The sequence below is a fragment of the Anguilla rostrata genome, chromosome 4, assembly GCF_018555375.3.
Source record: "Anguilla rostrata isolate EN2019 chromosome 4, ASM1855537v3, whole genome shotgun sequence".
NCBI classification, from domain to species: domain Eukaryota; kingdom Metazoa; phylum Chordata; class Actinopteri; order Anguilliformes; family Anguillidae; genus Anguilla; species Anguilla rostrata.
This window is the reverse complement of record NC_057936.1, coordinates 21,355,842-21,376,037: the sequence shown is the minus strand read 5'-3', so window position 1 is coordinate 21,376,037 and position 20,196 is coordinate 21,355,842. Positions and strand designations below refer to the sequence as shown.

The 20,196-nt window shown below is 49.8% G+C and overlaps 1 protein-coding gene across 1 annotated transcript in view; it reads left to right on the top strand.

Moving 5' to 3' along the window:
- Positions 1 to 19,576, top strand: part of nfia (nuclear factor I/A) — a 205,217-nt gene extending 185,641 nt beyond the window's left edge. Inside the window, exons 11-13 of the mRNA XM_064331321.1 lie at positions 21 to 161; positions 588 to 679; positions 9,716 to 19,576. Coding sequence (XP_064187391.1) covers positions 21 to 161; positions 588 to 679; positions 9,716 to 9,730 — 248 coding nt within the window. The 3' untranslated portion in view covers positions 9,731 to 19,576. The remainder of the gene's footprint in view (positions 1 to 20; positions 162 to 587; positions 680 to 9,715) is intronic.
- The last annotated feature ends 620 nt before the right edge of the window (positions 19,577 to 20,196 follow it).

The following is a 20,196-nucleotide window of genomic DNA, read 5'->3' as shown; positions in this document are numbered from 1 at the left end:
TTCCTGCACACGCCCATCAGTCGAAGGTCCAACCCGTCCTCCCCGCCCATGTGCCCCTCCGCCGCCCCCGCCCATGGCGCGACCCGTGCCCCTGCCCGTGCCAGACTCCAAACCGCCCTCCACCTCCACGGAGGGAGGGGGCAACTCCCCCACCTCGCCAAGTGAGTACCCCGTGAGCACAGAGACAGGGGGGCTGCTGCAGTCCTCCAGAGCCGGCTCAGTACAGCACCCCTTAACACTCACCCCACCAGCAGGGGGTCTGCACCGCGGGCTGTATGTCCGATAATGTCACTGCTAACAGGTTAAGTGGCCCTGAAACAAGCGGCCTGCAGGGCTGCCGGTCCTGCGTCTGCGTGTGAGAGTTTATAACGCGAGTGAGAGCGTTTGCGCTCTGCAGTGACCCGTGATGAGAGGGGAGGCTGCCCGGGCCTTAAAGTGCGCCCATTACGCCCGCTCTGCAGGGCTGCTCAGAGCCTCAGGTGCTTCTGACCCTCTCCCACAGCGAGCATGCGCTGCGTCTGCTCTCAGCTGTGGATAATGAGCGTGTGGGACTGACCCCCTGCGTCTGTCTCTCCCCCCCCCCCCAGCCTACTCCACGCCCAGCACATCCCCGGCGCAGCGGTTCGTCAGTGTGGGCCCCCGAGACCCCAGCTTTGTAAATATCCCTCAGCAGCCTCAGGTGAGTGCCCCCCCACCCCGCCGCCGCCGCCGCCACTCACACCCACACGCACCTCTCCCCCCGTGCCCCGCCCCCCGAGCGAGATGCCCGGCAGGCACCGGGCCCAGGGCCGGGGCCGGGGTCGGGTTTCGCCTCCCTCTCCTTTTAGGTTTGGAATGCGCGAGCCGCGCTAAGGGTCTGATTTACGAGCGCCATAATCAGCCTGGCCTGAGAGGCTGCGGGAGAAGTGCCTGCTCCCCCCGCCCCCCCGTTCACTGACCCCTCCCTGATTTATCTCCCGCGCCAGGCGCTCGGGAAGCGCGCTACGACGCATGTCGGCCAGCGAGCGCCGCGCGGGGGGAGGCCACGCTCGCCCATCACTCTCCGGCCTGCAGGTGCTCATGGGAAGCCCCTCCCGTTCTGCTGACCGCCTCTGCGGTGCTGCTCACACACGCGTGCTGCACCGTGCGCTGCTAACAAAAAAAAAAGTCCCAAGTGTTTCAGTCTCGTGATGGGACTTTAAATCTTTTCTCTCTCTCGAGTGTAAAATACGCGCCTGTCGAGTGAGATTGTCTTACCCCAGTGACAAATCTTAAAATGAGTCAAACTGTCCCACCTCATTGCCAGCCTTTCTGTCTGATTCAGCAAAAAAGTTACAGAAGTAAGATTTTAGGTCTAAATACAAGACAAAATTACCTGTTGAGATTTTCGGACTAAATATAAGACTTTATTTTTGTAGTGTGAGAACTGTATAGCTTTGTAGCGAGATGTTGTTATTCTACAGAACTCTTCAGTGCTGCTGCCATGGTCTGTTCTGCTTTGTTCTGCAAGGCGAAGTGGCAGGAACTACAGCTCGCTGCTATTGACATGCACAGCGAAGCCCAGCCATCAGTTAGCCTGATGAGGAACGTGTAATAAATGAGTAATAGTGCAATAAACACACGCAAAGGATGTATGAGCACCCACAGTGCGCTGGGGGCTCGTGGCTAATGTCTCTGCTTCCCTAACAGAGCGGTGTGTGTGTGTGTGTGTAGTGTGTGTGTGTGTGTGTGTGTGTGTGTGTGTGCTGTGTTGTGTGTGTGTGTGTGGTGTGTGTGTGCGACCGTGTGCTTGTCTGTCTGTGTGTGTGTGTGTGTGTGTGTGTGCTGATGTGCATGTGTCTGTCTGTCTGTCTGTCTGTGTGTGTGTGTGTGTGTCTGCGTGTACGCTATGGACCACACTGCAAAAAAACTAAAAAAAAGTAATCTCAACAAGTATTTTAGTCTCATATTCAGACTTAAAATCGCGTTTCTGTTACTTTTTTGCTAAATAAGGCAAAAAATATTGGCAATGAGGTGAGACAGGATTTGCCAATGGGGTAAGAAAATTTAACTTTTTAAAATTTCACTGTCAAGCAAACGGTAACTTAAAACAAGCTAAGTGACACCAGCAGCTACTTGAGAGAAGTCTCTCTGCTGGAGTAAAGCACTTGTTGAGACAGTTTTTACAGCGCGCAGCCGGCTAGCTGAGCGCCAGGCCTGCCTCCCTCCCTGTGTGCCAGCTGAAGGACGTGCCTCCTCTGAAGAGCTGGAAGTGCTTGTGGAAGGCGCTGCCCTAATCCAACACGCCTGTGCTTTTGGGAGGCCACCAGGCTGGTTCCCAGGGCCCCTTCATTCATTGCAGGCCCAGCGGACAGATCAGAAAGGGCTGTGTTCCCCTTCCCTTCTCCCCCCGTCGCGCCCGCTTTCTGCCCTCGCTTTCACCCGCGCAGAAGCCGCTTTTCGGGAAGCCGTGCGGAGGCCGTGTGTTTATCAGGCCGACCGGCGTCGCAGCCGAGCGAAGGGCTCGCAGTGAAATAATCCCTGACTGACTGCAGATGGGCCAGGGCGGGCTGGTCATCAGGGACAGCGGTGGCGTTCGGAGTCGGGGGGAAAATGAATTTTTAGGGTAATTTTGGGACGATACAAAGCCGCAGCGCTAAAACGGAAAATCGCCTGTTTGCGAGCCGGTCGACCGCAGCCTACGGCGGGAAGCCGGGAACGCCGGGAGACGCTCTGCCTGCCGGGCGGGGGGGGGGCTGGAGAAGCCGAAAGAGGGAAGGAGAGGTGAAGGGAAAGAGCGGAGGGAGGGAGGGAGGGAGGGAGGGAGAGGGACAGGCAGCGCAGAGGGTGTGACTCAGGCGGAGATGTGTTGTCTGCGCAGCTCCATTTGTCTGCGATGCTTTATGGACGCTGACCGGGAGGGAGGCGGGGTGTGAGCCCCGCGCGTCCGCCGCCCGCCGCGAGCCCCGCGTCGATTTATCGACCCTGTCACAGGCCGCAGGACAGGCCTCCCCGAGAAGAATGAGGCAGGTGCCTGTCAGAGCCGCTTTGGGCCAGGGGGGGGAGCGGCTGTTATTATTTACTGTTTGCATTTATTTATTTATCGCGCCCCCCCCGGGCCGCCCCTCTCAGGTGGCTGACGCCACGCTAAGCCCTTTGTCTCAGGCTGTGGATCCTGCCCTGTTCACTCGCCGGCTCTGATCTGACGCTCTCTGCATTATTAATTAGCCTGGCCGCAGAACCCCCCCCCCCCCGCCCCCCCGAGCCGTCGCTGCCCCCCCCCACCCCACACCACCCTGCCCCCGGGGCGTTGCGTTTGCGCCATCGATCTCCCCTTCAGGCTCGCTCAGGCCCCGCCTCCCACCCGCCCGTCTTCGCTGACTGACACCGAGCTCCGCCCACCCGTTCATCTACTCTCCTCATCTCCGGAACGGGGAGGGTCGGGTGGGAATGGGGGGGGGGGGTAGCCTCATAGGCTGACAGGTTGTGCTGAGCCGCTCCTTTAGCTGGGGGGGTGTGGTGGGTTAGTGATGGCGGGTCATCCCGGGGTTCAGGCAAAGCGACTTGTGGGGTTGTTCAGGGCAGTAGAAGCAAGTTGGGCTGGTGTGTTCAGAGGGCAGAGGCAGAGACTTGGGCTTGGTTGTCAGAGGCATAGGCGAACTGGCTTGGTGTTCAGGGATAGAGAGATTGGCTGGTGTGTCAAGGCGTGAAGCAGAGACTTGCTGTGCGTGCCCAGTGTAAGAGCTTGTGCTGCGGCCATATTAAAGCCCGACATGCACAGCGCAGACGCACAGACGGAGAGCAGCGCATAAAAGAGTCTGACCCTCTCAGTGCCACTCTGCTTTCTAACCGCTCGAACCCTCCCCAGAGATCCCGGGACAAAAGTTACCCCGCGGGGGCCAGCAGCGGGGGGAGAGAGGAGAGAGGGAGCGAGGGACACAGAGAGAGAGAGAGAGAGAGACGGGACTGTAACAGTAAACATTCCTGCCGCTCTCTCCCCGGTAACAGAAGCGGAGTCGCGGCGTGGCAGTGCTGATTGAGGGGCGGCTGGGCGAGGGGGGGGCGAGGGGGGGGCGAGGGGGGGGGGGAGTTAAATGGGTTGGTGGAGCCCCGGGCATAAAAGAGGGGCGGTGGGTGGGTGGCACAGAGCCCGGGGGTCAAACCGTTCCAGCTGCCATGGGAGACGCTGCCGGTTGCCCCCTGAAACAGAGGCTGGCACCACACAGAGGGCCCGCTACTCCCTGCCCACGGGTGGGGCGGGGGGGGGGGGTTCTCCCAGACACCCCGCTCCAGACGGGCCGCCCCCCCCCTCCTTTAATCCAACAAAGGCATTCCAGCACACTCAGACGCCGCAGAGTCTCATAGTAACTGCGCACTCCAGCCCAGACAGTGCCCTCCAACCAGTTCGGCAAACTGCTGAAGCCCTCCTTTCCCCCCAAAAAAAAATCAATAACGCCTTTCATAATCCAATTAATACTTAAAGAAGGCTGTGAAATGATTTCAGGTCGCATTATTTCTGCGCGCTCTCAGCTCTCATGCAGTGTGGGGCGGGGAGCGGGGGGGGATCAGTAAAGTACAGACGTGCAGAAGTTGTTCCCACACGCGGTCCTGGCGTAGCCGGAATCTGCTGAGGCCGCGTCTTTTGTCCGGTTAGCCGCCGCGCGGGCATAGCCGTAGCGCTCGGGGTCCCGGAGCAGCCGAGCGGACGGGGAGCGGCGATGGGGAGCGGCGATGGGGAGCGGCGGCCCGCTCGCCCCACTGCGGCGTGTGACTCACACAGGCAGTAAATCGGGCGGCGGCGATGGGGAGCAGGTCTCCGCCACTCGGCGCTTTTATTCCCGCCATAAAAGCTAACAGGGAGGGGAGATAAGCGTCTGTAATTGACTCTGCGCGCGGTGTCAGTTCGCTCCCGGTTAAGTGTGCGCTCCGCGTCCCGTTTTAAACGTTAGTTACGACGCTGGAGCGGCGGCCGCAGATCTGCTAATAATCATCACTGTTCCTGTATTAACCGGGCTTAAGGGCTTAACACACACAGTATTGGCTGTTGTTAAGGATCATTTCGACCCCTGATTTATGTTTTTTTTTCTGTAATACATTTGAGTGGTTACTTTCACGAAGCCTTTTGAGAGATAAAATGGTGTTTCGCTCCGGAGCGAAAGTGTTGCCTGTTGTGTATCCCATCTCCTGCGCTGAGGAGCTGCGTTCCCGCTACTCACCAGCAGGGGGCATTGCTTATACCGAGTTACTTTTATTAATGATCTGACATTAATTTCATGGTTTCTTCCTGTTTCGAAACCCACGATGGTTGCAGTGCGTCCCCCTCCCCGAAGCAAACCACACGTTATCGTAGCGACAGGGCACTGTCTGAAGTTTCTGACTAATGTCAGTTTAAGGCTGATTAGTGTGATATATTACTATTAGCCTTTGCAGTATTATCGTGACTGTTATTTTATTATTACCACAGGTCAGCCTCATCAGTGTGTCGGCGGGGGGGGAGAGGGGGTGCTGCCGATGGCTGGCTGATTTGAAATATAAATAAATAATGTAGTAAATGTCTCCCCGTCCCAGCGGGAGCAGTAAATGGCGGCTTGGCGGTGGGGAGATGGGTTTTATAAGCGGGGCTCTCCGGGCGAGGCTGGTTTGCATTACATGAGGCTGAATTCCTCTGAGATGACACTCATCTGCAGGCACTTTAGAGGAGCCCTGAGTCAGCACTTCTCCACGTGATGAGATTACTTGTTCCATTGACAGGGAGTTAAAGAAACAGCCAAAGATCCCCCTGCAGTGCGCGCACGCGTGTGTGTGTGTGTGTGGGGGCGTCTCTCTCTCTCTCACACACGCACACACACACACACACACACACACACACACTGACACGGACACCCCCCCCCCCCCCCCATCATTTAAAGGCAGTTTCACCTTGAAGGCTTTGGAAGAGGACAGTAAAGCTGATGAGGGGGGAGCAGGCGTGTGTGAGGACGAGACCGCGGTGTACAGTACGCTGCTGGTGCAGAAGGGGGGGGGCGGGGACGCACAGCCCGACACTCCCTTCTCCTGTGTGCTCAGGACGGCGGCGCGCGGGGCTGCGGGAGCGCTGGGTATCGATTAGGTGTGTTGAGGGTGAGTTATGGGCGAGGGGTGCGGGGCCGCTCTGCAGCAGGACGCCGTGTCCCAGCACACGCTGTCCCGGGAGAGTGCCCGTCCTCGGGCCGCGGCGCTCCAGGACAGAGTTCATGGGCGCTCCGAAACCCCCCCCCCCACCCCCCCGGTGTCAGGCCTCTGTCTTCTCCCCCATGGGAAGCTTAGCCCTCAGAAGCTGTGGAAACTCAACAGGTGAGGGCAGTCGCACGCACCAGGTAAACGCTTTCCCCCGGAGACAAAACAAAAACACGCTGAACTCGGGGTTTCCTTCTCTTTCGGGGGCGCACTGCGGCCCGTGCGGAACGCCGCCGCCGTGCATGCTGGGAGAGCTCGGAGCGTGAGCGCGGCTGCCTCCCTGAGGTCCGGAGCGCAGAATGTCACCGCTCCCCCTGAGCGGCTCCGCTCTCAGGTTCGGCAGGAGCGCCCCGGGAGGGGGGGGGCGACTCCAGGGGCCGGCTTTGGGAGAAAAAGAATTCAGCGCACCGCACCCCCCACATCCCACCAGCACCAGCTGCAGCCTCACCCCCCCCCACCACACCACACCCCCACCGCTGTCATTCACTCACTGCCCCCATGAGCGGTTTCAGTCCTGTGGAAACTCCCCCCTGTGAGAAAGCACAGGCATGACTGCAGGACACACAGGGAACTCTGCACACTGCCTCTCTGGCGGTTTTACCCATCAGCCCTCTCACCTGAGAGCGATAGCATCAGCGGAGCCGGGCCGCTCACTGTGGGACGGGTGAGGGATGTGAAGGGGCTTTTTGGGGCTTTTTTGGGGCTTAAAGCGGCCGTTTGTGCCCTGGAAGCGGCGATGGCGGGGCCAGGCGGGGACTTTGGTTTGGTTGGGGTGGGAGGGGTGTGATCACAAAGCCACAGGAAAGGAGCATGTACTTATTTATACCGTCCTTTCAGCGAGAGGCAGGAGGAGCAGGGATTTGCGGTTTCACGTCTCATTTTCCCAGCTGTGCAGGACATCAGAGAGCGGGGGAGAGGGAGAGGGAGAGGGGGAGAGGGAGGAGAGAAGCCAGGGCCTCTGTATCGCATGCGGTCGCTCCCTCTGCCAGCTGCGTTTCCTCCCCCCGGACCACAAAGCAGGAACAGCGCTGCTTTTCTCCCCCGCCGCGGTGCGGCCAGCCCAGCGCTTCGCCCGGTGACCTCAGCGCGGGGCGGCTAAGGGGCGCGCGCTCCCTCGACCGGCGTGTGGGGAAAGCGGGGTACCGTGCTGCCCGCGCCACGCCGCCAAGCCTGGCACATAGCGCCGCGTGGCCCGGGGAGAGGGCCGCTGTCTGGCAGGCCGGTGGGCTCGAACCCGGCCGGGCATCCGAGTCCAGACCCTGCGCCCAACAGCGCTCCTCAACGAGCCGCTCCTAAACCAGCCCCAGCGAACGCAGGCACAGCCCCACTCCTGTCATATTCACCCCAGCGCACCTCTGGGTGTCAGAGCGGGGTGACCCAGACCCGCTGGAGAAACCCACGTGTGCTGAGTGGGAAGGAATATTGCGGTGCGATATTCAAAGGCCCCTGGTCCTAACCCCCGAGAGCGGCCTTTCTCTGCGCCTCCTCCTCCTCCTCTCCCTCTCTCCAGGTGTGTTTGAGAGAGGCCCCGATACAGCGCCCCGCCCCGCACGGCGTCCGCAGTCTAAATCACAGCTGTCAGCGCGCCCCCCCCCCCCGCCGCGCGGTAACACTACCCCACTGTCCGCGCGGCCGCCGCGGGGACGGGGGGGGGGGGAGACGTGGGAGGCAACCTCACGCAGCCGCCCTCTCTCCGTCTGCAGAGCCCCTTCTGGAGAAAGTCGTCTCAGGACAAGAGGGAGGGAGGGGAGAAAAGTTTGGGAGCCTGCGAGCCAGTAGACAAAGACACCGGGAAGCTGCACTGCGCCGCAGCACAAAGTCCGGAGTCAGCAACTTCTATTGATTAAAAACTAACCTTAGAGTTTCTCCGCTGCGCTTGTGGCGAGCAATAGAATTTAAACGAGTGGTGAGCCTGAGCGGGGCGCGCCGGGGACGACCAACCTGATGGCCCCGCCTCAGCCGCCCTTTAATTCATTTATCATTACCGTCCCCCTCTCTCTCTAATTGTGTTCGGGCTTTTTTGTCCCCGGTCCCGTATTCTGCGTTTTGTGCCGCTCTTAGTGCTTTTTTTCTCTTCTTTTTTCTTCGCTGGCTATTCTCTTAAGCATCTCGAGTGTGTCATGCGGTCCTGATGGGCCTAAAAAACAAGATAAACGGAAGGGTGGGGGGTGAGGCCGTAACTCTGATACGCCGAAATGTTTTCCCAGGCACACCAAACGGTTAGTATGCACGGAGGAGGCCAAGGCCGTAATTGAGCCATTGTCTTCATTTCAAGGGGGCCGGCCGCTGAGTTTTTAAGGATTAATTAAGCGGCGCGCGGGATTGGCGGAGAGACGGCGTGTGCGGGGAGAGGGGGTCGGGAGGTGGGAGGAGTGTGGTGTCGGGTGGGTGGGGGCCTAGGGCTCAGAATCAATAGCACTGTGTGTTCGTGGCAGGGACAAGGCAAGGAGGGCCTGCAGAGCGAGCGAGCGAGAGAGAGAGAGAGAGAGAGAGAGAGGGAAGCGGAGAAGGAGCGGGAAAGAGAGGAGGATACAGGGAGAAGGCGAGAGGGAGAGAGGCGGAGAGGGATACAGGAGGCACGGCCTGGTCTTGCTAATGATAGTCACGTCTACGGCTGTCTGGTTGTCCCTAGCAACCAGACATGATGTAACACCAGGATGAACTTGAACTTGGAGGGAGGAGGGAAGTTGAGAAGGGGAGGGGGAGGGGGCTGCGGGGGGGTGAGCGGGTGGGGGGAGGGAGGGAGGGAGGGGTGGACGCTTGCTCGCTGGCTGGAAAACGTGAACAATGGAGCAGAGCAATCAATAAGCCCATTTCACTGAAGGATTACAGAGGTGCGGCAGGCTAACCTTGCCCGCCAGGCACTTTAGTGAATAGTCAGGAGTGTGAAGAACCCTCTCTGTCTCCGGCTGAGAACCGGGCTCGGCCAAACAGCCGAGGCAGAGGTATGTGGTGGCGGGCGAGCGGGCGGGCGGGCTGGCGGGCGGGGCGCAGGAACACACAGCAGCTGGAGAAGAGGGCAGAGCGTACGGGGGGGGGGGGGGGGGCAAGAGGGGCCAAGTCAGGGGGCCTGTTTGAGCTGTCCGCTCTTCCTCAAGCAGGGATTTTAACCTGAGAGGAACACAATGTGGAGAGACCCCCTGCGAGCGCTCCGTTTGTTCAGATTAACTCCCAGGATTAAAAACACACAGCGTGAATTATGCGCTAACGCCGCACACTTTGTGCTAGAGCACTTGGTTGATTTTTTTTATTTTTATTTTTATTGTTTATTGGATTGTTGTTATAAATGATTGTGCTTGTGGGAGGTGAAGTGGTTATCAAACTGGGGGTGGGGGTGCGCGAGATGAGTGTGGAGTTACAGCTCTCTCAATGGGAGCTCTTTAAACACACAGTGTCCATGCACTTCTGCGTTTTTAATTGCACAATATCATTTTATTTAAAATCCCCTCTCAGTCGCGGGTCTTTTGTGCGGTGCTGTCTGGGGGTGCAGGGTGACCCGCTCGCAGTCCTCCAAAGCCTCTCCCCTCTCTTGCCTTCACAGTGGTACCTGGGCTAAGGACTCCAGACTTTCAGCGCCCGCTCGACAGACCACTCAACCCCCGCTGTGCCCCCTGAGTGAAACCTGCAAACCTGTACACCTGTCTGACAGAGAGGAGCCGCCCGCAGCCCCGCCCCCGCGCCCCCAACCCCCCAAAAAAAAACACACCTGCACCGAGAGAAGCATGGCTACAGCAGAACCCCTGCCCCTCCCCGAAACAAGAGGAAACTACACACACCGATGCAGGCATATTCTATATACCTATATAACCCGTACATATTTCTGTGTGTGTATGGTTTATATATTTATATTTATATATGGGAGCTGTCAGTCTCTGTTGAAAGTCCTTGTTGGAGCACCGTGAGTGTTTTTATTGTTTTTGTTTTTCTTTGGTTTCTGGAGAAGAGCCCGTTGGGTTCCTGCGGTCGCCCATGCTGACTGAGGGGCTGAAACGCGCAGTGACTCGATCAGAGAGCTTCCCTCGGCCTTGCCTGGCAGGGGGTCGTAAACAGGTCAGCCGCAGACCCGCAGGAAGCTGTGCGTCCGTGCGTACACCTGACCGTCTGTGTATATATCGCTCTGGGGCTCGGGCCCCGAAACAGCGGAAGGTTCGAGGTCTTTGTTTGGTGTTGTTGTTTTTCTTTCATTGGTTCTGCTATATTAATCGTTTTTTTCTGTTGACCTGGCTGGGTGGCTCGTGAATGAGGAGGCTTTACCTGGGTCAGATACCACCAGGTAAAGCCTCTCTCGCTGGCCCCCGCCGCCTCGTCCTCCACGCTCTCGCTGACGCTGACGCTGGCGGTGGAGACCGTAGCCCTGCAGTCAGAAAGCCATCTCGTCCCAGCTTTCCCAGGACATCATCGCAGAGTAAAATGGAGAACAAGTGGCAAAAAAATCTCAGTCTTCTGTAACGTTTACGGGGCAGGGGGTGAGGCGGTGGGGCGGGGGGGGTCGTAACATTTTGATATGGTCAGTCGTGACAAAAATAAGACTACGGAAGTTTGAAAGTTAAAATTTTAAATGGGGAGGGGCGGGGGGGTTTTGAAAAAACTCCTCCCGTCTTGGAGGCATGTTCATGTTTCATTTTGTAACAAAATAATTTCCGTTATTACCAGCAACCCCTCCAAAAGGTCTGTGCTATATAAGGGTGGATACATAGTCTGTTCCTCCATAAAAAACTAAGACAGACGTAAACAACTGAAGGCAAACAGTGGAATATCAACATGAGGAAAGTGCAATTTCGTTGGATAGCTGTTGGATAGTTAATATCTTTGTAAGATAGATATTGTTGAAACGATTGTGAAAAGTATATATATATTTTTCTTCCTAGTCCATTCACACCTCCGGGACTCTAAAATATCGGGGTACAAAAAAAAATAAAAAATAAAAAAACTAAAGCTAGAATCATAGCCTTGTGTGAAATAAGGGGAGCTGTGTTTGCTTTTTACGTTGTTTTTTTTACTTGTTTGTTTGTTCATCTTGTAAATTGATTACTATTTTGTGACAAATCTCCCTTTAAGAAATATCACCAGTTAAACAATCAATTTTGAAAACATTTCTCGCCGCTTTTAAACTATTTACCGTGTTATTTTTGGAAAAGCTACGCAATCGAATTCTTTTTAACAAAGCACATCATTTGAGAAGAGTTATACGCATACTCATCCCTCGTGAGGCAGAACCAGGTGTGTATGATGTGAACAGATCTGAATTGTATAAAGGGTCGTTTTTTTTCGTTTATTTTTTCCCAAAAGAAATGTCAGCAGGACATGACAGACAGGTGTCCAAGCTTGGGTCGGAGCGTGGTTAGAGAGGCCTGCTTTTAGCCTTCTTCTTTCTTGAAGCACTTACGTCTGCAGTAGGTTTGCAGGCTGCAAGTCTCTAGTGTACAAGGGGTGAGATTTGAAAGTAAAAAGAAAAAAGGACCTCCTCTAAAAAAAAAAAAGAATACACGTGAATATCACATTGGACAAGACCTGCAACCAGACTGCGAAGCTTCTGAGCTGCTTCGCATGTAACTTACTATTTTATGATTTTGGTTTTGTTCTTTGTTTCCTATAATATACGTATATTTACACTATTATGACCGACTCATCCTCCGTCGATCAAAACTGAACAAAAACAAAAAAAAAAAATGTCAAAAAAAATCTGCATGTTCTAGTGTTAGTGACAAATTTTTACATAGATTATGTAGACTTCAAGTAGTGTGAATAAAGACAATATTGTAATCCCAAGATCAGGCACTTGCCGATAGACTATATTTGTTTGGCCCCTGAAAAAAGGGTTTTTTTACTGCTGTCCTTCACAATGAACCAGCTCAACGTCTTTCAGACTCTTCTACGCTTCTCATTCTTTCCTTATTGTTTTCTTTCCTCTCTCTCTCTCTCTCTTGTGTTCCCTTTGAAAATTTCAAATTTTTAAACAGTTCTGTTTCTTTTTTGTGTTCACAAATTGCACGAAACAATTGTTCCTCATCAATGTGCCTTGAGAGATGGTCTAAGTCCTGAGTTGTTGCACAAGTTACAATGTGGAGAATTTAGTTTTTCTTTGTATTCCACCCCGAATCCCATTGTGTAGGAAACTGGAGTGAATACAATCGTACAATTCTACGACTAATACTAATAATGGTAACAGCAATTATGATAATGACGATAACCTATTAATACGTTCAGCCATTTGAATGCGTCTCAGGCCTGTATGTCGATGACAGCGCATTGCTAGTTTTGATGCAGCGTCAGTACTGTGTCCGTACGAGACCATGAAACACAGTCTCTCAGTCTTGTGCTGGTGTTTAACCAGGCCAGTGTCAATCATCAAGATATGCCCCCCCCCCCGTTTGTTGTATAGTGGATAGGAGTAGGCTCTTAGGTTCTTAGTGTCCTGTAGATAGTTGACACCTTCATCCCCAAATCCTTTTAATGTTGACGGTAGTATATTGATATTTATGGATGTTGCTGCAATTTCTAAATGAAACTACTTTTTTTGTTTGTTTCGTTTTTTTTTTTACTCCCAGAAAAGATTAATGAGAAAAAAAATATGCAATATCTGCTTGCACTCATGTAGACATACACTAGTCACTTATTTTTTTTATTATTATTTTTTTTAACCAAAGTTAGTGCAGCACTTGACTGGCCGGTTAGTTGGGCGTCGGTCTGTGCCTGCAGGAAAACTTGACATGGGCACGCAAAGCCGTTCAGCCTCATTTGGGTATGTTACTTTCCTCTTCATTCGGCATTCGGAAAGCGGTAGATGTGTTAGGGATTTCTCTCAGTTGGTCACAAGCAAGCCTTAAACGAGTCACCTTCTTCTCCGTCACAGACCCACAGTCATTTTTTGACATAGTGAAATATATCACATTTAGGAGAAACCGATAAGAAAAGGCCCATTTTTATATGTACATTTTGACAGACTTCCAAGTTATATGAATTGTTTACCTATGATCTACTATTACATTTATTATGAAAAACAGCTAGAGTATGGGGATTGTTTTCCTAGGTGTCTGACGTGATGGTTTAGTAGTTACACTCGTGTGGGTTGTGTGTTTTTTTAGTGTGTTTCTGTTTTGTCATTGTTCTTGCCTACCCTTTAGCATTGAGTTGGGCATTACTTTCTTAATTATCTGCACTAAGTACAAAATAAATGACATCAATAGAGAATTTAAAAATACAGGTTCCAGGGCTTAAGAGCGAAGGGAAACATGAATTGCACGGACATTTTTGTCACAAAACCTTGTTTAGAGCAGCCTAGCATCTAATCAGCAAGATTAGGCTGTGCGCGTGTAAGATATGACAAAGTTGCACCCTTTTTAAAGAAAGAAAAAAAGAAAAATAAGAATATTAAAGCAATAGTTTGGGCAGTCTGTTTTTTTGTTTTGTTTGTTTTTTTGATGTGTGTGTGTAAATTAGCTGTGGGTACAAAAGTGGAAAAGATACGTAAAGAGAAAAGGAAATACCTAAAGGATACAGGCGTAGAACCCGGGCGCAAGCGAGGCTGGAGAGCCTAGCAGCGTGGAAAAAGTCTTGTTTGTATGTTGTATAGTTTTATTAATTACACTGATTTTAAAGCTGCCCTATTTTATAATGCAGGACTTTTGTAACATTGATTAAATGAGGAAAAAATAGTGTTGTGAATTTTATGATTGTTTGTATTAAGGCCACATTAATAGAATTGATTTTGTTTGTTCTCCGGGGAACTGGATTTAAGTTGAAAACTTTCCTGTTTCCCCTTTTTTCGTTTTTTTTTTCTTTTTTCTTTTTTGTATGTATTTAAAGACTTTTCTTTCTCTTTTGATGGTATAGCCTATTCCTATACTTAAAAAGTACAGGATGTTGAGGACAAAATACCCATTGTAAATGGATGTTACAAGTATGCTGTATGTTTTGAAGGTTATTTGTTGCATCAGTATTGATGAAGCTACATATAGGTAATTCTGAGAAAATTGGCTAAAGGAGAGCGTTTTTTATGCATTTTAAAATTAGTTTAGGCAGAAGACAATGACATAGACAGCCAAAGGATGCCCCTATTATAAATGCATCTAGGCATCTTTTTTGTGTTCACCATTCCATACAGGGAAAAAAAATAAACAGCTTGATTATCAACATGATTCTTTTTCTTTTCAACGCATTACTCCCTGTTCCCTCACCATCTCTCCCCACTACCAGTGTGACAGCAACCAGAGTTTGAGTAAATGAAACAGCAGCGTCCGGCTGTAAGACCCTGCTTTAGACTTCATACAGCGTTCGTTGACCCATCCAGTCAAGCCACCTCAGTAGACGAGCCCTCACAAGGCTCAGGTGGGACTTCCTGCCAGTTTTCTGTGCAGCGTTTAACCCGAGGAGAATTTAAAATCCCCCGCTTGCCGGGTTCATATGGAGGGCGAGACTGTCCGCCACAGCCAGGTCAGGTGTGGCCTGGATGTGTGGAGAGGAACATAAAGCTAAATCAGCAGCACAGCTGTACGTATGGAGATGGGCTTAACCATAGCAGGTACCTGCGAAGCCAGAGGTTTTGTTCTGGCCACCTCAAAATTCTGAAGTAGTGAAGTAATTGCACTTCTGGTAATGGTGTACGGTTTGCCTGAAAAGTTCCTTCATAAAGAACCATGATGGTCAGCCATGCATGTTATATGCAAAGTGTATTTACGTGAAATCCGAACGCTCAGGTTTTGGCGTCTCCATTATTCAGACTTACAGTGATTTTAGGAATTTAGGCAGACACAGAATGGGTGTTTGGAGTATGGCTGTTAATTCAAGATTTTGGTCCTCTTTCACTCCTTATGCAATGTCTGGCATTGGCACTGCCTACAAAACTGTGTTCCCCAAGTTTAGAATGAGCCAGGACCTTCCACAGTCTCCCAGCATGCCTGGGCCTTGCCCCGTATAAAATCCATTCAAGTGTTTGAACAGAAAGTCAACCGAACGGCAGTATTTACGAGAATCAATGAACAAAACATAAGAGCTCTTATAACAAAAGGTTATTGTTTTCAGGCTGGTCTTGGTCTGAGCAATGGTGGTACGCATTTCATGTTTCAAAATGTTCTTTTAAACCATTTCATTATTTATTCTGAACATTCTCACCAATCACCTCCGCTTGCTTTTCTCCACTAAGGAGGAACAGTAACGCTGGCCACGCTATGGGGGAGGAGAATGATGGGTCTTTAGTGATCGCTAGCAATGCTCCCCCTCTTGCCCCTCTCCCCGCCTGGAGTCATGTGATCCGGACAACCGCTCTGTTCTGTCCTGGTGGCCAAACAAACCTGAACTGCACCCTTATGTGCGGGAGCCATGACAGCGTGACCAGAGAGAACAGGGCTGGGTGCGGCTGGGTGCGGCTGGGCTTCCTGCCCTAGCCGAGGGAGCGTAGCATTGCTAGGCTGGAACGCCTGGGGACCCGCATTGAGATTTTATGAGCCGCGTTAGCGTTAGGGTGTCACTGAACATTTTACGCATATTAAAAACATTACAGTCAGTGTCATCTTCCTTATTTAAAAAAAAAATGCTCTTTGTATACATTTGGCAGATAACAGAATACAGCAATGTGGTGGAGTCCATCACTTGATGTTACACTATTAACTTGATGGTGGGAAAGAACTTCCGAGAGATGCCTCAGCCAAGCCATATCACCTGAATGATCTCAGTTTGGATTGAGAGACGAGGGTTTTCATGAAGGGGAATGCATTGTGATTGTGAAAGTTTTTTTGTTTTATGTTTTGTTTGTCTTATTTGTTTCATTGCCTAAATGAAAGCACTTCCAGGTTCGGCGTCACCTTGAACAATGCTGTCAGGTTGCTATACTGTAATTGGGTGTGAAATTTAAGTGGAGAGGACTCGCTCTGTCCTCGTTCTCCATCCCCCACCCTGTTTCCCTGGATGTTAACAGGGTTCAGTGGCTAATTATTTTGACTTTCATGACTTGAAAATATTTTGTTTTGTATTTTGACTGCGTCTGAAGAGTTCTGCCATTGCAACAGGAAACAGGGTTGAATGAAGGCCTGTCATCGTGGCTGTGCATGGCAGGCCTTTGTTGTGTTTTGTCTGTCCAAATTCTTGTGGGCACTGTTGGCCTAGAGATATTCCCCCTCCCCTTTTACCCTTAAAAATTAAGTACTGAGAATGAATACTGAGACCTGAGGATAGGGAACGTGAAACAAATGGATTGCAATGGCGATGGCAGGATTGTTCAGACCGTAAGCAGGGTATTGTTGATATGAAAATATATGAGAAGCATAACCATTCCAATGGCAAAAAGAGACATTTACCATTGGTCTGATGTGTTTTAAGTGGTGTATGGTATGAAAATAATGTCATATTTGTATGAAGAGCTTCAATGACACCTGAACTGAGACAGATCTTAGATCTAGCAGAATTCATTTTTTGGCTCCCATTAAAGTGCAGCCTCCACATTGAAAGTAACATTATGCATTTTCAGATTTGTTTTGTTTCGGATGCGTTTGTGGAGTGGACAGTATTCAGAAGAGACGTTTGGCATTTTAATGACTTCGTTATGCCATTGCTGGACCAAAGTGAAAATCAAGAAAATCTATTCTTCACATTGTTACTAGTGTCCAGTCGTGAACACACAGCAACAGAAACATACAAGTGACTTTAGAACAATAAAAGTGATTTTTCTTTTCTTTTTTTTGTGAAAGGAGGTAACATTGAAGCTGTTCCTTTGGACTCAACTGAAATGCAGTGTCACCAATCTTTGGAGAGGAAGTTTTACCCTTCTATTGCAGAACCATTACACGGTGCTAATTCAGGCTGGTTATAAGGAAGACAAACTGAACATGTGACAATTTAGACTCATTCATTTGCTTTCCGACAGCGTATACAGCATAGCAGTTTAATCTGCATGAGAACTATGCACTAATCAAATATATGAAAATATATATATAACATATCGATGTATATGTAATATATATATATATATATATATATGTTCTAAAATGGCAAAACTTTGGTATCTACTTTGTTATCTTCAGCCTTTGCCTTCTTTTATGGTCAGTGTTTTTCGATATTCCAGCTAAAGGACAGAACAAATTATATGGAATTCAAAAAATATGAAAATAAAGAACAAACCAGCATATTACCTGATATATTAAAAAGAACAGATGTAGTGCCTGTGATTATACTGTATTATACTGCTCTTCTGAATAATGAATATTGTTTGTTATTGTTTAAATTTCTCAACACCGGTAGCCTTTGCTGTCTGTCAGACCCTTCTGATTATAGCTGATGTACAATAACCATAAGATATAACTGCATGCTCTTCCATAATCGCCTAGTAAGCTGTTATGAATATTACTAAAAAAATCTACAAAAAACAAGAACGTTATGTTAGTCTTTTATTCCACCCGACACCCAAAGCTCTCTCCTTTTCTCCCTCCCCTTTCCCTCTTCTCTGAGGTCTGTTTTTATTTGTTTCTTTGTTTTCAGATTGTATCCTTCTCAGTTTTCCATTTTGACTCCATATTCATCATGAATTTCTGGGGGTTTGGGATTTTTTAATTAATATTTGCCCCTTTTTTTATGGGAAGCCATCGCCTTCGAGTTGTCACGTACTTTTCTTCCTGCTTTCACTTTGGTGAGACATCCCCTTAAATCTCCATTCACACCCGGAGGGATGGATGTGGTGCTGTGGAGACTGTCGGGACCTGACCAGGAGTTTACACTGACTGCGGTGCCCCACACTTGTCGGACTTTGACAATCTTTACCGTCTGATCAATTCGATTCACGTCTGTGCCCTTGTCTCTCTCGTGTAGTCACCATATGCTGTCAGGACAGAGCAGAGCTTATGTTGGTCTGAAGTAAAAGAAAATGTATTATTACCCTTTTCAAGATAGTGCAGCAAATGTACAATATAGGCTGGTTTTATCTAAACAGAAAACAATATGCTGAAGAATCGATACCTTCATCATATACAGTCCAGTCAGCACTATTGGAGACAAAATCCCCGCTTGAGTGGTGTGGGGTCTGGGAAGGGTTTGGGAAAGAACCTCGGTCAGTTCCCTCGATAGCACTTCAAAAGAGGAGCTTCAGTGTGAATGTTGATCGGAACGGTCAAATAAACAGAAGCCACACCTCGGAGACACTGGCTAAATGCCGCAGCTCCAGACCTGTAATGCTACGCACCCTGATGCAAAGCCTTAGAAATCAACCCCCCCCCCCCCCCTAAACCGGCCACTTAAGTCCCCCAGTCAATATTGGAAAAATCTGCTTTTGTTGAACTTGCAGAAAAAGAAAAAAAGGTGGACTTCAAAGCTGTCTCTTGTCTGTTCCTCTAAGTTACGTTGGTAATGTTGTATTGCACTGTCGATGATTAAGCTACAGGTAATTAATACTGTGTTTTAGGAATGGATTTGATCCTATCTCGGTGAATAGGTCCCTGACGTCTCAATGAGTGGATTTTTAGACGGAAACCTCTGCTTTCTGCTGAGAAAACAAAAAACGGAAATAATAAATGTCATGTTCCACAGATCCTTTTGTGTTCAGTTTCTTTCTAGTCGAACGTCCCTGTTTTAAATTTAAATCCCTACTAAAACACAACTGTAGGAGGCGCTCACAAAAGTCTTTGGAGACTTCTGGAGGTCATATCAGTTGTTGGGTATTGGGGGAGGGTGGGGTGGGGGGGGGGGTAGAGGTGAAGGGAAACGGATAAGCATTGTAGAGTTTATTAAAAAAAAATAAAACCTTTTTTCCCTGGGCAAGGAAACTCCTCAAAATCCAGTGGTACAGCATTGCTGCCAAGACTTGTAATCATGATGAAGACAATCGTAAGCGGTCAGCCCGAGTCCTGGCTTTATGTACTGTAGAGTGCCTGGAGCGGACCCCTCGCTGTACTGGGCCCCCCGTCCGCCGTCCCGCTGTCCTGCTGTCCTCCAGACCACATCTCTCCCTTTTCTCTGACCTCCATCGCCGCCTGCATCCTTTCATCCTGTGTTGCACTCTTTTTGCTTAGCTCACCTCATCCACACGCCATTGGATATCTGTAGAAGTATGGTTAACAAAAAGTTAAAAAAAAATAAAAATAAAAAAATGAAATCAAATGAAACCTTGTGCCTCTATTACACCTGTACTGAACTGACTGGTAGCCATAATACCCATTGTTTATTTGTGATGTTACTAGCTCCATTGTCAGTTAAAATTCATTGTGTACAGCCTTTTCACATGTGACTAAATTTACCACGCATTTATCCTTATAATGAATCTGTGATTATTTTTCTTTTCCTACTATTGTTTCTCAAACTGGTGTAGAGTCATTTTCTCTGGGCCCATTAGTGCAACCACGTTCTCACACACTCACTTACTGGAAGCAAGATGTGCATTTCCTATGCAACAGAAAAAAAGAATAAAAACGCTAATGCTGAATCGTCGTGTCCTTGTACATTATTTCTGTGCTCCTTCACGGGGAGACCCCGCCCCGTTCCATGCCACAGAGCTCAGCGTCTTAATCGCTTTCGAGGTGTTTTCCAACGGGCTTCCATAAAGAAATCAAAGCCGGCACAAGTATTAATGACTCCCTTTCCTTATTATGACTGTTTGTTTCTGCACCGAAGCTCATTTTGAGGAATATGATCCACTGTGTGCAGTGCCTGGATACGTTTCTTATCTGTCATAATGACAGAGTCTTATTTTGCAGACGATTGATACAATGCACATCATTGTAAATAATACGTTCATTCCATTTGTTCAGGCACCAGAAATACACTGCCTGTTTCACTTGTGTCGCTAATGCGCTCAATTAACAGTCATGAGTGTCATACACAAATGTCACATTACTGCATTCATACCTTCATGCCTCATGACTTCTAAACCGCAATGTTGAGATTTATCATTGAATGTCCTACAATAGCTATACATTTATCTCCAACTTTTGGAACTGTAGTGACACAAAAAAAGAGAAAGATCAGATTGCAGGCCAGGAACCTCTGATTGAAATATGTGCTCAGCTTATAAATGTAAGACCATCTGTATTTAAAAGCTTTCTT